Genomic DNA, 15,289 nt, shown 5'->3' on the forward strand with positions numbered 1-15,289 from the left:
GAGCTGGCAGGCTCCAGAATCATGACTCCTCCCCTACCATGTGGCTGCTGGGATAGTCAGTCTGTGCCTGGGTGTGCTTAAGACTGCTAGCTTGGTCCTGGGGAACCTCACTCTGTGGAGTTCCAGAGCTTGGCATACTGAAGTCACTGGCTTTCTGGGGTGGGTAACCTCCATTTTATCTTCAGCTCCCCCTCCCCAGCACCTTCACTTAACCCTGCATGGTCACCACAGTGTACTTCTCAGTCTGAGGGCACAAGGGACCCTACTGGGCCCACACTTACCCACTGGACAGTTCAGGGTGTTGGTTCTTCACATTTTCAGTGCAGTGGGTTTTAGGGGTAACCCTGACCACAGCTCAGTGTCTGTGCTAACTGAGCCCCAGACTGAGGCTGTTCCTGCCCAGCCCCGACCTGTGAGGCCTTCACCCATATGATATGCACACCCTTCACCCATATGTGCACACCCTTCACCCTTATGTGCACACCCACAGCTGTCCCTGTGGCTCCTGGGGAGGTACCCTCCACCCCTACCCAGGGTGAATCTGCTCAACGTTCCCCGGGACTCTTGGGGTCCTTCTTGGGCAGATGCCATGTGCACATATCCTGACCTGGGATGTGTTGCAGCAGAGTCCAAACGTGTCCCAAGATTCATGATCTAAGCCTGGAAGCATGCACATGCCCAAGTGCTGGATCCCAGATAGAACTGAAAGGCTAGGAGGGGCCTGGAGAAGAGGGCAGGGATTGGAAGGCTGGGCAGGGTCTAGAGGGCTAGTGGCCTCTGTTGCAGGATGGGTTTTGGTTGCTAATGGGGGCAAAGAGCTGAGAGGGGTCTGATATAAGGAGGCATTCCTGGCCTAGAGAGATGGGCAGCAGCTGCCTCGATTTTTTCTTGAGGCTTACAGATGTCTCGGAGAGATGACTGACCCCTTCCTTCCCAGGACTGGTGGGGAGGCTCATGGCCATCTTTGAGCCTCACTACCCCTCCTTGGGGAAAGCTATAGAACATCCCAAACCAGCCAGGTCTCTCTGGGTCACAAAGAGATTTGGCAGTGGCTACTCAGCCAGCCCTGAAGGCAGACACACAGAAGTGGCCAGTCCATTCCAGCCACTGCCAGCAGGAAGCCCATTTGAATATCAGAATGGCTTTTGCTTTATGCCTGGGGACAGAAGGGCTAGGTAGCCAGGGCAGTCATGGGGATAAGACATGTCCTGGGCTGGCACAGGCAGCTGAGTTCACCCTAACATGGTGACAGGCTTCTGGCAGCCTTGGGGACACTAAGGTTTGCCTGGAGCCTTGTGCCAGCCCAGGTGTGAGTAAGCAGCCCTAGCCAGCCAGCCAGGCCACAGCTCCGGAAGGCGCCTGTACTTGGCTCTCAGTGGCGCCTGGCTGAGATGCTGGGGTGGAGTGGGAGAGGGGCTAGGAGAGAGGGCTCCCACTCAATCCAGAGCAGTTCTGGGCTCTGCCTTGATCCTCTTGGGAGCAAGTGCCGGGCCAGGTGGGCCCCACAGCAGCTCTGGGCTTGAAGCCCTGGGGGCCTCTCTTGGCTGGCCCCTTCAGAGATGACGTAGGTGGGGACAGGAGGCCGGCCAGGCCTGGAAGAGAGGGTGGAGGCCTGTCTGCACCTGGCCAGCTGGGGAGAGCTATCCCTGGCACCCAGGCAAAGCTTGGAGTGCCCTGTCTGGCCTGAACATGCAGGCTGCACTCCAAGCCTCCTGACCTTCCTGGGACACCCCTGCCAGCTTTTGCACCCTAGCCCCATGGTGCAGCTGGAACTTGGTCTGCCAGAGAAGCCTATGGGGTAGAGTTTGAATGTGTCCCCAGATCAGGGGTCCCTGAGGGTAAAGCTGGGGGAACCTCAGGCCTCAGCCAGTAGTCTGGGTTTGGGTCTCCTCTCTCCTTTCTGACCCCATTTCTTTTCTCCAGACACCATTTCAGTCCTCAGGCCTGGACACGAGTCGGACTACACGACACCATGGGCTTGTGGACAGAGTATATCGTGAGCGCGGCAGACTTGGCTCCCCGCACCGCCGGCCCCTCTCAGTTGACAAGCATGGGCGACAGATATCCTTTTGCAGAGGATGTGTGTGGGATTGGGAGGGAGCGGGAACAGGCACACACTGTTGCCTGTGCACACCAAAACAGGGAAATCTGGGGTCAGCCTGCAGATAGCCAGTGTGCTGGAGTCAGAGGTGGGGTAAGTGGGACAAAGAGCAGAGTTAAGGAGGTGACTCCAAACCACAGAGGACTGATCAGGAGCGCAGCCTTCAAGGGCTGCAGACAGAGCCAGGCCCAGATGGACATAGCGATGACTCCACACACAGTCCTGCCTCTGTTGTTTGGAGGGTGGACACCTGCCAGGGTCCTCCTCCTCACTTGGCTGCCACTGCGAGATCCTCCGGCACAGAGTGGCTTCAGGTTTCTCCTGCCCCCGCCCCCAACTCTGCAAGATGGAGCTGTTTGCTTGCTCTCTGCTTTTTGCTTCTGAGCCTTTGGTGCTAGGAGCTGCCTCAATCAAAGAGGTCAGTTGAATTTGGCCTCCATGAGGCATCTGGGCCCCAGTGTGAGGCCTGGGCCTCCTCTTAGAATAGTTTGGAGGGTGGTGCTGAGTTGTGGGTAAATGAGCCAGGCCCCCCAGGGAGCCCCTGCACCAGCAGCTGCTTCCAGCCAGGCAGGAAACACCCCTTGCCCTCCTGGCCAGCTATCTGCAGACCCAGCGAGTGTGCCAGGCTTCCTATGCTGTGGCCATGACCAGTGTGTGACCAAGGGAGGGTCAGAGCCCACTGCGAGGTTCCCTTAACTCATACACGCTGACAGCTGCCCCTATGGCACCGTGTACCTCTCGCCTCCTGCAGACACCAGCTGGAGGAGGTCAGTGCCAGGGCCACCTGCCTCCGGGAGAAGACAGTGTAGACGATTGTTACAGTTGTGTAAGGAGATGCAGGGCATGGTCACTGGAAAGTGACCAAGTGAGCCAGATGCTCCCAAAGGATTCCAGAAGTCAACTTCGAAATACAGAGAGGGTGACTTCATGAGCCTTCAGAGCCTCATTTCTCTCCCTGCTCCTCCCTCTTCCTCCTGCTTCTTCTGCTCCTCTTCTTCCTCCTGCCCTTCCTCCCTCCTCCTCCTCTTCTTCCCTCTCTCTTTTTCCATATTTCTTTTTGTTTGTTTGTTTGTTTTGAGACAGTATCTCCCCATGTAGCCCTGCCTGTCCTGGAACTCACTCTGTAGACCAGGCTGGCCTCGAACTTGCAGAGATCTGCCTCTCTCTGCCTCCCCAAGTTCAGAGGTTAAAGGTGTGCACAGCCACCACCTGGTTTTTATTTCTTACTTATTTCTAGAATTGAATAGGCGGTGGTGTATCTTGCCTGTTTCTTTTTTATTTTGTTCTCCTAATGAGACAGCCTCTCACTCCCTAGCCCAGACTGGCTGCAGCGGCCCCCGGCCTCCCGAGTGGCGGGAGTAGAGGTGTGCACCACCAGCCTGGCATTTGCTGCATGGAAGCTGCCTTTCAGACACATTTCTAAATGGCCTTTGGCAACTGAGATGCGGGTCTGTAGCAAGCACCACCTGCCACACACGAGGCCCCTGCTTCTATCCCAGCACCATGAAAAGGAAGCTGTAGGGAATGCTGCTTGTCGGTGTTAACTGGATGTGGAGGTCCCCACCAGTCGTCGCAGCATGTGGGGACAGAGGCAGGCAGATCTCTGTGAACTCCAGGCCATGCAGGGCTGCAGAGGCAGCTCAGCAGCTCAGCATATTGGCTGTTCTTCCCAAGGACTCAGGTTTGAATCCCAGAACCACATGCTGACCAGCACCTGTAACTCCAGCTCCAGAGGCTCTGACACCCTCTGCTGGCCTGCAGAGGAACTGCATGCACAAACAGAATAAATCTTGGGGGAAAAAGCAATGTAATAGCTGTACACAGTGCAGCATCATATCCAGTGTCCTGTCAGCTGGAGGTGTGAGATTCTGTACAGCACTGCACTGTTGTGTCGGGTGCTGGTCAGGGCTGCACTACACAGGCTCCGTGCCATGTGGGTTCCCAGGGACCGCAGAGGATAGTGATACTTGCTATCATATTCTGCTGCTACTCTGTTCTCTCTGAGGCAGAGTTTCATGGACTCAGGCTGACCTTAACACCTGTCGTCCAGCCCTGGCCACTGAGGGGACAGGCCTGTGTCACCACACCAGTTTATGTGGTGCGGGGAGTAAAGCCAGGGCCTCATGGGTGCCGGGGAGCTCAGCCACTTAATTATGGCCCAGGTCGACTTCTGTTTTGTTTTGAGAGTGAGTGTTTCTGAGTGAGGGTCTCACTCGGTAGTGCTGGCTTCCTGGAACTCACTCTGTAGACCAGGCTGGCCTTGAACTCAGAGATCCGCCTGTCTGCCTCCCAGTGCTGGGGTCAAAGGCGTGGGCCACCACGCCTGGCTTTGATGGGGAGAGCTAGTGTGGCACAGGTGCTAACACCTAGGTCCCGACCATCAGGCTTGATGGCCTAGCACTCTTACTTTCTGCGCTCTCTTGCTGGCCCAATTTTTTTTCAAACGTGGTTTCTCACTGTGCTCCTCAGGCAGACCTCACATTCCTGGGATCTTCGCTGTGGCTGGGACCATACTTACCATCCCTGACTAACACTTTCAGTTAAAGCAAACCAAGCTGGGATGGGCTGTTGAGTGCTTGATGCTCACTTAGCGTGTACATAATCTGGATCCCATTCTCAGCTTCGTGTAAAACTGCGCTGGAGAAACGGCTTCGTAATTGAGCATGGACTGTCACTCCAACTGCTGGGGCTCTGATGCCCTCTTCTGTCCTCCATGGACACTGGCACTCACGTGGTACACAAGGCAGGCAGGCAGGCAGACTACCCATACACAAAAAATAAATCTTTAAAAATATCACAATTCTTTAAATAAAAAAGCTGGGCTACAGAACAATTAATAAAAATCTGGAGACAGATATTGGGGTTCACCTGAAGGTCAGAAAAGCAAAACAGCCAGCCACTGTTTACCTCAGTCCAAAATGGACTCTTGCCTCCAGGAATCTCAGAATGAAACTGAGAGCTGTCTCCTCCTGTTTTATGTTCCTCTCTAGGACTGGGATTAAAGGCACGCACCAGTACCACCTGGTTTCTGGCAAACTAGCTTGACTACTGGGATTAAAAGTGTGTGTCACCACTGCCCGGTCTGTAAGGCTGATCCCTATGGCTGTTTTACTCTCTGAACTTAAGGCAAACTATACAAATACAAATGCAATATCACTACATCTCCCCTTTTTGTCTAATATTTTAAAAAAGAGAAGGCTATAACTATTGTACAAAAAACTATATATGGTAAGTACAATGACAATATACAATATATACAGGCAATAAGTACATCAGTAATGTCCAGTCCATTTGCATTTGATAAATTCAGAGAAAATAATCCATGTCTATCCTAACTTGACAAGTCCAAAGTCTTGTACCTAATTTACTTTTATTTTAACTTGTATTCTGCATCTGGTAAGCTATAACTATAGCTATCTAATCTTCAATCCCCTCAGAAACCCAAGAAGGAAATAATATTAACTGAGTAAGCAGGAAGTGTGAGCAAGCGACTTCCAAAAATGTGAGAAATGACAGAAACAGCTGACTGCAAGGACAGTCACCCATGGTTCCTCTGCAACGTTGGGGCATCCATCTTAGGCCTACAGGCCTAGCACTGGGCATGGAAAGCTAGGTGGCAACCTCTTTGGAAAATCAAGGCAAAACACAAGACCCTGAGTTCAGTCCTGTAACCCACATGGCGTCAGCTGCAGCAGCACATGTCTGGGATACTAGCACACCGCAGCGAGATAGGGTGGGCGTCCTGGGGCACACAGCTGGTGGGATGACCCACACAGACTGCCCATGGGGCAGGTCCTGGACCCTTGTAGGGAGCAAGGCTGTTTCTAACATGGATAGATCAAGACTGAGCCTGGGAACGGATTGGGGGAGGGGGAGGGAAAGGGGAGGCGGAGGTGGGGAAGAGACTGAAATATTTAATAAATAAATAAAAAAAAAAAAAAAAAAGACTGAGCCTGTGTTACCATCCCTTTGTCCCCAGGACCAACTCTGACTCCGCCCTGCACCAGAGCACAATGGCCCCCACCCAGGTAGAGTCCTTCACAGGCGGGTCTCAGGACGCACAGCAGAAAAGAGGTATGTCATCCCACGAGGTCACCAGACTGGTGGACTAATATTCAGAGTAGGATGAATGTCTTAAGAAAATCTTGCCCAGGCAGGGCTACTGGAGTTGGTGTTGAAGAATGCACAGGTGTTTTACAGGTAGAGCCAGACCTGGGTGATGAGCACTGGCTGTATTCTGAGCTGGGCTGGGGCTGGGCCATGGGCCTGTGACTGACCAAACTGTAAGAAGTTGGCAGGAACATGCAGAGAAGCCAGGCGGTCGTAGCGCACACCTTTAATCCCAAACTTGGGAGGCAGAGGCAGGAGGATCTCTGTGAGTTCAGTGCCAGCCTGGTCTACAGAAACAGTTCCAGAACAGGCTCCAAAACTACACAGAAACCCTGTCTCAAAAAAAAAAAAAAAAAAAAAAAAAAAAAAAAAAAAAAAAAAAAAAAAAAAAAAAAAAAAAAAAAAAAAAACTGCCCTTTCATCCTTCCCTTGGACCCAGCTACGTAGCTCCATGTAAGAGAAGGCCATCGACTCCCCAGGTTGGGGTGAGCTTCCTTCCTGCTGCCATACACACAACTCTGTAGGCTGTTCCCCAAGTCCTGGGCCCCCATACAACTCTGTGTTGAAGACCAGCTGTCTTGAAGAGATAGGGTATGGGTTCTGTGGGGCTAGGTGTAGCAAACCGTAGACGCTGAGGCCCAGGTACCAGAGGAGGCCTGTGTGTGGCAGCTCCCAGGGAGCCTCTGTTGGATAAAGTACTCATCCTGGGGGTTGTACTGGCTGGGGGGTGTACTGGCAGGTCACCCAAGGCTACAAGCTGAAGACTGCAGTGCAGGGAGCGCCGAGGTTGGGCAGAACAGTCCAGGCTGTACTGAGACCTGTGTGTCCTCCTTACACAGGGCCTCCTTCTGTAAGAGACCTGCCATGAAGGTCTCGTGCCTTCTCAGGAGCCTCAGTGGGCCTCTATGCACAGCATCCAACTTCCCTTGATGTGGGAAGACCCATGTCTTGCGCTCCGAGAGGGACCAAGGCAGTATGGGCTGGAAATTACCCCTGACTATCCCACACACACGCATACGTCTGCTTTCCATGATGTTCTTTCCCAAATGCCATTTCTTCTTCTGGTCCTGCAAGTCACGAGGGAAAATGTGAGTCCAGCAAGAGGCAGAAAACAGCACAGTGTAGCCATGGAGCGTTTGCTGAGTGTTGCGGGGCCCTAGGTCTACCCCCAGCACTGCAAAACAGAACAGAATTACACCTTCACCATGACTAAGGCAGGCTTCAGGCAAAGCAAGCAATATCCATCCACCTCACTCTCAGACCCCCACCAGCCCCCCAGTCTCACCCACTGGCCAGCCTGAGGTCCCCCCTGACATCTCTGCTCATCCTCGGGCTCGCCGCCCCCTCTGGGCATCAGCAACAGGGTCAGAACCCGTCACCAGTGTAGGGGACCCAAGTCTGGCTTAGCTACTGGGGACTTGAGCGTTGATGCGGAGACAAGGGAGAGTGAGCCACAGCTTGTCCCCTGGTCTTGCAGTCAAGGTGTGCAGGGCTGTCTTGGTGACCACGCCCTCTTTGACAGCTTCAGTCACCCCTGGATATGCTGCCAGGGTCGTGCACTCAGTCTTCCTGACCCTTCTCTCCCCAATCCAGTCTTACTACTCACAGTCCCAGGCATGGAGGAGACCCAGTCTGAGACGGACAAGACACTTTCTAAGCAGTCGTGGGACTCAAAGAAGGTAAGAACCGCAGAGTGGGCTGGCCTTTTCGCCAACCCAGCCTAGAAACAAGTGACTGGGTAGCTTGTTGAAGTGGCTCCATCTTCCCCAAGGTGGGTCCCTTGTGCAGCTTGACTGGCACCCAGGCATTGACATTAACAGCAGGCCTCTCAGACTGCCTAGAAACAGCTCCAACATTAACTAACATCCATGACTAGTCACAGTGGTGAAGAGGACAGACACTCGTCCCAGCCGAGACCTCAGCGTACTGTGACCAGGCCCAGACAGGAGCCATAGAACAAGGCCTTGCTTCAGAATACAAAGCAGAAGCAGGACTTGTGAGGGCCCTTGGGGGTGTTTGCCGCCAACCCTAGGATCCATATGTTAGGAGAGGACCAACTACCTCAAGTTGTCCTCTGACCTCCACGTGCCTATAATGGCACAAGCGTGCCCAGACCACCCCATACGCACATGTACGCACAAATAAATACTAAATGTCAAAAAGGAAAAGGTGCAACTCAGCAGTTCTTGCAGAGGACCCAGGTTTTGTTCCCAGCACCCAGAAGGGGACTTAGAACCATCTGTGTTGCGGTCCAAGGAACCATTGCTGTCTTCTGACTCCATGCGCACCAGGCACACACCTCGTACACATTCATGCTTGCAGGCAAAATACGCATTAAAAAAATAAATCTTTTTCTTTCAAAATAAAAGGGAAGCTGGAATGTGATTCAGGGGTAGCGTGTTTGCCTAGCATGTATGGATTCCATTCCCAACACTGAAGAAAGAAAGAATCTGAACGGTATGGCCTTGCACACTTTTAATCCCAACAGGAAGCAGAAGCAGGATCTCTGTGAGTTCAAGGCCAGCTTGTCTACAGTTTCAGGACCACCAGGGCTACACAGAGAAACGTCTCAAACTAAAACCAAAATAAAAAGAAAAGAATTTCTGATCATCTAAACTCTTGGCTCAGTTCAGAAGTAGGGTGGATGTGGGCTGTCACGCAGCTGATCTTGTGTGGCTCACTTCATCTCAGTACCTGAGGCTGAGGCAGAAGGAGCAGGAGTTTGCAACCAGCCTGGGCTCCATGACAGTGTGCGGAAATAAAAATATAGAGAAGAATGAATGTATGTTCAGAGACCTGGGGGCATCATCACATAGCTAAGAAAGCCATTAGGGTCTCTGAGACCATGGGACATGTCTTTTTTTATTATTACATTTTTTTAAACTGTATTGTGTATGTGAGTATGTATGTGTGTGTATGCACGAGCATGTGCTTGTGTGTGTGTACCCTGGCATGTGTGTGGAGGGAAGAGAATAACTTTAGGAGTCGGGTATCTTCTGCCATGTGGGTCCTGGGAAATGAACTCAGACCATCAGCCTATGTGGCAAGCTCCTTTACTGGCTGAACCATATAACTGGCCCAGAAAGCTTTTCTAAGACTTATCCAGCTGGAGTCTCATAATATAGCAAGTCTGCTGGTCATATGCCAGCCTCAGGGAAGCCCCCAGCTGCTGCCTGCCTGCCTTTCATCCCTCTGGTCTGCACCCAGCCTGCAGCACTGGCCCCTAGAGGACCAGGATCTCAGAGTCCACAGGTATCCAGGAGTCCCCAGTGCCACAGCCTAGAGCTCTGCTGTGACCATTCCCAAGAGCAGCTCCAGGATCTGGGGAGGATGTGAGAAGATCTTTACATCTCCTGACTCTGCCCTGGGCTCCTCAGAGGCCCCCTGCATCGTCGCATGGTTGCTGGTCCTGGGCAGGGGAAGCAGGGAAGGGCACAGCACTGGGCTCCGCACACAGGCAGCTGTGCCTGCTACACGCCGTCTGCTCTACTCTCTTTCAGACGGGTTCCAGGCCCAAGTCCTGCGAGGTTCCTGGGATCAAGTAAGTGTGGCCCCCACCCCTCTGTTCCAGGGCTTTTCCATCTCCAAGTCTGTACCTGCCACCAGTGGGTACCCAGGAGGTCCTGGCCTGTCACTCGCTTGCAAACATGTCCCCTGTCCCTGTGGACAGCTTTCCTTCCAGCCTGGGGTCCTGTCATGTTCACGGCTCACCGTGTATCCACTGATCCCCTCAGTCCCCTCCTGTCCCACTGCAGTTGTCCTGGGGTGGCATGGCTGGCCAGTTAGTCATGGTCCCAGACCTCACGTCCTGTCCCCGTCTGCCTCCCCAGCATCTTCCCATCTGCAGAGCAGGAGAGCACAGCAGCCCTGATCCCCGCTACCCACAACACAGGGGGCTCCCTCCCTGACCTCACCAACACCCATTTTCCCTCCCCACTCCCGACGCCGCTGGATCCCGAGGAGCCCCCGTTCCCTGCTCTTACCAGCTCTAGCAGCACCGGCAGCCTTGTACATCTGGGCCTCAGCAGCACTGGTCAGGGTAAGGCTCCCATGCTATCCGCATCCCGCAGTATGGAGTGAGGAGTTCGTGGGACTGTCTAGGGGTGACACACCCATACCCAGAGCCCCATAGGGCACTGCAAAGGCCCTGGGGTGGGAAGGTGAGCATTGCCTCTAGGAATCAAGCAGTGACTTCAGGGCAGTGCTATGCAGTGCTGAGCTTCAGGGACAGTCTGGGAGCCCTTGACTTCATTTGCTAGTGACACTTCGGCTTGGCCCTTCCAAGCTTACCCGTTTTGTTTTTTTAATTAAAAAAATATTTTATGTGAATGGGTGTTTTGCCCGCATGTATGATTGTGCACCGTGTGTGCACAGTACTTTCTGAGGACAGAAGAGGGTGCTGAATCCTTGGGTCTGGAGTTACAGGTGGTTGTGAGCCACCATGTGCATCCTGGGAGCTGACCCTGGATCCTCCAAAGGAACAGCCAGTGCTCTGACCTCTGGGCATTGTTCCAGCTGCCCTCACCTTTCAAGAGCTCTTCCCCTTGGCCTGTTCCAAACTCCAGCTCCTCAGTGCCCATCCCACTGGCTCCCTGTTGGACCCACCACTGCGTCTCCTTCTACTGTGGCTGCACCCTCTTTATTTTTACCACCTACTCATTGAGGGTCCGCCCCGCCATGAGACTGATCCTACTCAGCTCCTCTGCCACCTTGTCCCCACCCCACCCCATGAAAGCTGAGCCCCATGCCCCTATTTCTGACTATCTCCCAGCCCTGACCTCACAGCTAGTTGCACCTGCTCACTACAGGGCCTTTGCCTGGGGACCATCGCTCTCCTGATGACTCACTGCCCAGCTGGCACCTTCCACTCTGCTTCAGCCTCCCTTGGTGTGGGCCCGTGTCCTCCCCAGCTGTGACTGTGGCTGTAATGTGGATTAGGACAGACGGCAGGACACATGAAGGGTGGGGGTGCACAGGTGGCCTCTCTGGAGCTGCTCTCCAAACCTGAGGTTGTGGGCTGCCAAGGAGCCCTGTGACCCCTAAGGCAGGATTGATAGGGATTTGAGAGCAGGGACCTCTGCTTGTTGCCGATGTCAGCACACAGGAGACACAGGTCAGACAGTGCCGGTATTGTGTGCCTGGGCATGTTTATTTACTGAGATAGAAGGTGAGGGAGGGTCTTATGGATACTTACTTGATGCTAGGGCTGAAGCCTGGGACCTTGTGTCAGCTCCGCAGATGTTAACGACAGAACTGGGCCACCCACACCACCCATGTACACTCAACCATCTCTTTACCACCGAGCCACACACACCACCACCGGGCCCTTTCCTAGGCTTCCAAGGTCTCAAGAACAGGACCCTCAGTGTCAGCTGTGGAGTCTTCACAGCCTGGTCATGTGCCTGTAAGTGCCCAGCTGCGAGGCCCACGGCACAGGGAGGGCCGCCATGCTCTTCGCTCTTCTCCCTCCCCTCCTGCTCCAGGGCTCTCCACCACTGCCTCCATGTCAGTGTAAACAAGCACAGGGAATGGCTTGTGTGATATTGTTGCTGGCCCACTGGGTTGGCCAACCCTGCCCAGTAATATGTGCCATGTGTGGTTACGAGCCAGCCTCTCCCCTTCACAAGGACTTTGTTTTCTGGGCACTTTTAAATTGAGCCAGACCCTGGCACACAGACAGTCTCCACCTTGTCTGCAGACCAGTACACACTGCTGGCTATACTGTAGAGGCCTGCAGGGCCCCACCAGCAGGGCTTGCATGCCAGGGCCAGGCCACTGCCACCTGGCCAGCCTGCCCTCCCTTCCCCTGCCCAGACTTCTCCAGGTGGCTCTGCTCCATAGGTGATCCAAGCTGGGAAGAAGAACCCGCCAGCAGGGTGCCCATGTGGTTTGCCTGCCCATCTGGCCTCTCTGGGTTTAGTGCTTAGGCAAGGATTAAAAATGCCCTTGTGTTCATGACCAGAAGGCCAGGGCTAAACATACCAGCTGACAGTGTGATTTCTGTAGCCCACAATGTGTGTGTGAGTGTATGTGTATGTGTGTATGCATGTGCACACGTGTGTGCGCTCATGTTTATTACTTTGAATTTGTTTTTAAAAATCCAGCCGAGGGGCAGGTATGATGAAATACGTCTTTAATTCCAGCACTGGGCAGACAGAGGCAGGTGGATCTCTGTGAGTTCAAGGCCAGCCTGGACTACATAGGGAGTCCTAGGCCAGGCAGGGCTGCACATTGAGACCCTGTCTCAAAGTAAATAAATAAAAAATCAAAAAAAAAAAAAAAAAACTCCTGAGAGATGGCTCAGGAGTTAAGAGCACTGGCTGTTACTTCCAGGGGACCCAGGTTCAATTCCCAGTACCCCACATGGCAGCTCAGAACTGTCTGTGACTTCCTGCTTCCTGTTGAAAAACACCGACGCACATAAAATAAAAATAAAAGATAATACGTTAAAAAAAAAAAGGAGGGGCTGGAGAGATGGCTCAGTGGTTAAGAGCATTGCCTGCTCTTCCAAAGGTCCTGAGTTCAATTCCTGGCAACCACATGGTGGCTCACAATCATCTGTAATGGGGTCTGGTGCCCTCTTCTGGCCTGCAGACATGCATACAGACAGAATATTGTATACATAATAAATAAATATTTTTTAAAAAAAGGATAAAGCCTTGGGGATGGTGAGCTAGGCAAAGGCAGGCGAACCAAGCCTGAAGACCTGTGTTCAGTCCCTTTCAGCCCCCACAGCCACCCACTCGCACATACACACGCCCCACACAAGCAGCATTTTAAAAAATGGGGTGGGGGAGTTGAGACAGTGCTGGGATTAAAGGTGTGCGCCACCACCACCCGGCCAGTTGTTGTGTTTTTTTGGAGATAGGGTGTCCTGTGGCCCAGACTAGGCTAGAGCTTGCAGTGTACTCGGGCATGCCCTCAAAGCCCTAATCCTCCTGCCTCCAGCTCCCACGTGTGGGGTGCAGGCATTCCCCACTCTGGTGTCTGTGGCACTAGGGACTAAAGCAGAGCCTGTGTGTTCTAGGCAAGCCGTCTGCTGGCTGAGCTACAAGCCCCTCTTAGCAGTCAAGTCCCAGCCTTCCACGTCTACTTTTTTTTGGGGGGGGGTTGTATGTGAGTATTTTGCCTGTCTGCATGTCTCTGTACCACATGTGACTGGTGCTCTTGGAGGTCAGAGGAGGCCGTAGGGTCCCCTGGGACTGGAGTGACAGATGTTTGTGAGCCTGTGTGGGTGCTCCCGACAAGAGCAGCCAGTGCACTGAGCCATCTCTTCTCACAGAGCTCCTGCCTCCGGCCCCGCATGTGCTCCGATCTGACACTGGAGGGGCTGTCACTCAGAATAAGGCAGCAGCCTAGAACCCTGGCCTCCCAGACAGCACCCAGTTCTGCCACCCCCACCCACTCCAGTGCTGGGTAGAAGCAATGACCCCTGGGATCCCAGGAAAAGTGCCGGCTGCCCACAGGCACCTGCCTAGGGCACAAAGGCCCTTTTGTCCTTTCATCTCTCCTGGGAGTGCTGCTGTGCTCCCACCCACCCGACTTCAGGAGCAGGGTGGATCAGGTGCCAGGGTAGGCAGGCCCTGATCTTACCTGCTCTAATGGTGCCTAGCCCTCCCTGTGCTCAAACCCTCACTAGGGCCTCACAGTGACCGCCTGAGGGCGCTGTTAACATCTGCTGGTCCTCGGGGTTCCCCTGTCATCAAAGGGGCCTGTGTCCTTGATCTCACCCAGGTCCCTCATCACCTCAGAATTCAGGGGCTGAGAGGCCTGCAGAAGCCCTGGCAGGTGCAGGCATGTCACTGCAGGGCAGGGCTGGGGCAGAGTGAGGAGTCTGGTTTCAGTTCAAGCAGCCTTGGTAAGGGGTGTGGGGAGCTCCATCGTGCTGAAGGTGTCAAAGGATGTGGATGGAGCCTGCTAGGTTGTTGAGAGGTACCTTGGCAGGAGAGAACACGCTTGGAAGGGCCCTGGCATTATAGAAACCCTAAGGATGGAATTGCCAGGTTTGAACAAAGCCAAAAAGGTAGATGGGCTGTGGTGACACAGGCCTGAGAGATGGGCAGGAGAATTGCTCTGAGGCCAGAGCTAGCCTGGACTACCTAGTGAGTTCCAGGATACCCCTGTATTAAGCAGTAGTAGTTTGAAGCTCAGTTGACAGTGCTGCCTCCCATGCACAGAGCCCCTGGGTCCAGTCCCTGCTAAAACAAAAACAGCATCTCAGGAGATGGAGACAGAGGGCTCAGGAGTTCCAGGTCATTCTCACTACATAGCCAGCTTGAGACGAGCTTGAGCTACACAAAACCCTATCTCAAAAGAAAAAAATGAAAATATAAAAAGAGGCCCGGCAGTGGTGGCACACACCTTCAATCCCAGCACTTGAGAAGCAGAGGCAGGTGGGTCTCTGAGTTTGAGGACAGCCTGGTCTACAGAGCAAGTTCCAGGACAGCTAGGGATATACATAGAGAAACCCTGTCTTGAAAGACAAAACAAACAAGCAAGGGACTGGAGAGATGGCTCAGCAATTACAACAAGTGTTGCCGTTGCAGAGGACCTAGGTTTAGTTCCCAGCACCCACAGCCATTCACAACTGTAGGAAATCTGAGGCCCTCTTGTCCTCCACCGTCATTGAGCACACACAGACATACATTTGGGGAAACACTCACACATTAAATAAGTAAATAAATCTTAATAGATACAGATATGCACCAGTAGGGAAGGACATTATCTTCTTTTTTAATATTTATTATGTATGCAATATTCTGTATGTCTGCAGGCCAGAAGAGGGCACCAGACTCAATTACAGATGGCTGTGAGCCACCATGTGGTTGCTGGGAATTGAACTCAGGCCCTTTGGAAGAGCAGGCAATGCTCTTAACCTCTGAGCCATCTCTGCAGCCCAGGACATTACCTTCTAAAGCCAGGACATAACCACTGTCCCTGTCACCAGAGGTTGACAGGGCTCTGATGGGCAGCACTCCCAGGGATAATGTCCAAGATCCCAAGACAGGTTCTGATTGGTTACATGGGGCTAGTGCTGATTGTCAGAGGCCCATCCTGGGTATCACCACAAGCGGGCTG

The 15,289-nt window shown here is 53.3% G+C and overlaps 1 protein-coding gene across 7 annotated transcripts in view; it reads left to right on the plus strand.

Annotated features, from left to right (window-relative positions):
- Positions 1-15,289, plus strand: part of Crtc1 (CREB regulated transcription coactivator 1) — a 55,974-nt gene that overhangs the window by 30,054 nt on the left and 10,631 nt on the right. For 4 of the 7 annotated variants that reach the window (XM_050127707.1, XM_050127705.1, XM_050127706.1 and 1 more), the window contains exons 3-8: positions 1,924-2,061; positions 2,807-2,868; positions 6,081-6,175; positions 7,805-7,890; positions 9,712-9,752; positions 10,042-10,250. In XM_050127707.1, coding sequence (XP_049983664.1) covers positions 1,924-2,061; positions 2,807-2,868; positions 6,081-6,175; positions 7,805-7,890; positions 9,712-9,752; positions 10,042-10,250 — 631 coding nt within the window. The other 3 variants (XM_050127704.1, XM_050127709.1, XM_050127708.1) reach the window with 3 other exon arrangements.

The sequence above is a fragment of the Alexandromys fortis genome, unplaced genomic scaffold (assembly GCF_014885135.2).
Source record: "Alexandromys fortis isolate MF-2015 unplaced genomic scaffold, M_Fortis_MF-2015_v1.1 scaffold_284, whole genome shotgun sequence".
Taxonomy (NCBI): domain Eukaryota; kingdom Metazoa; phylum Chordata; class Mammalia; order Rodentia; family Cricetidae; genus Alexandromys; species Alexandromys fortis.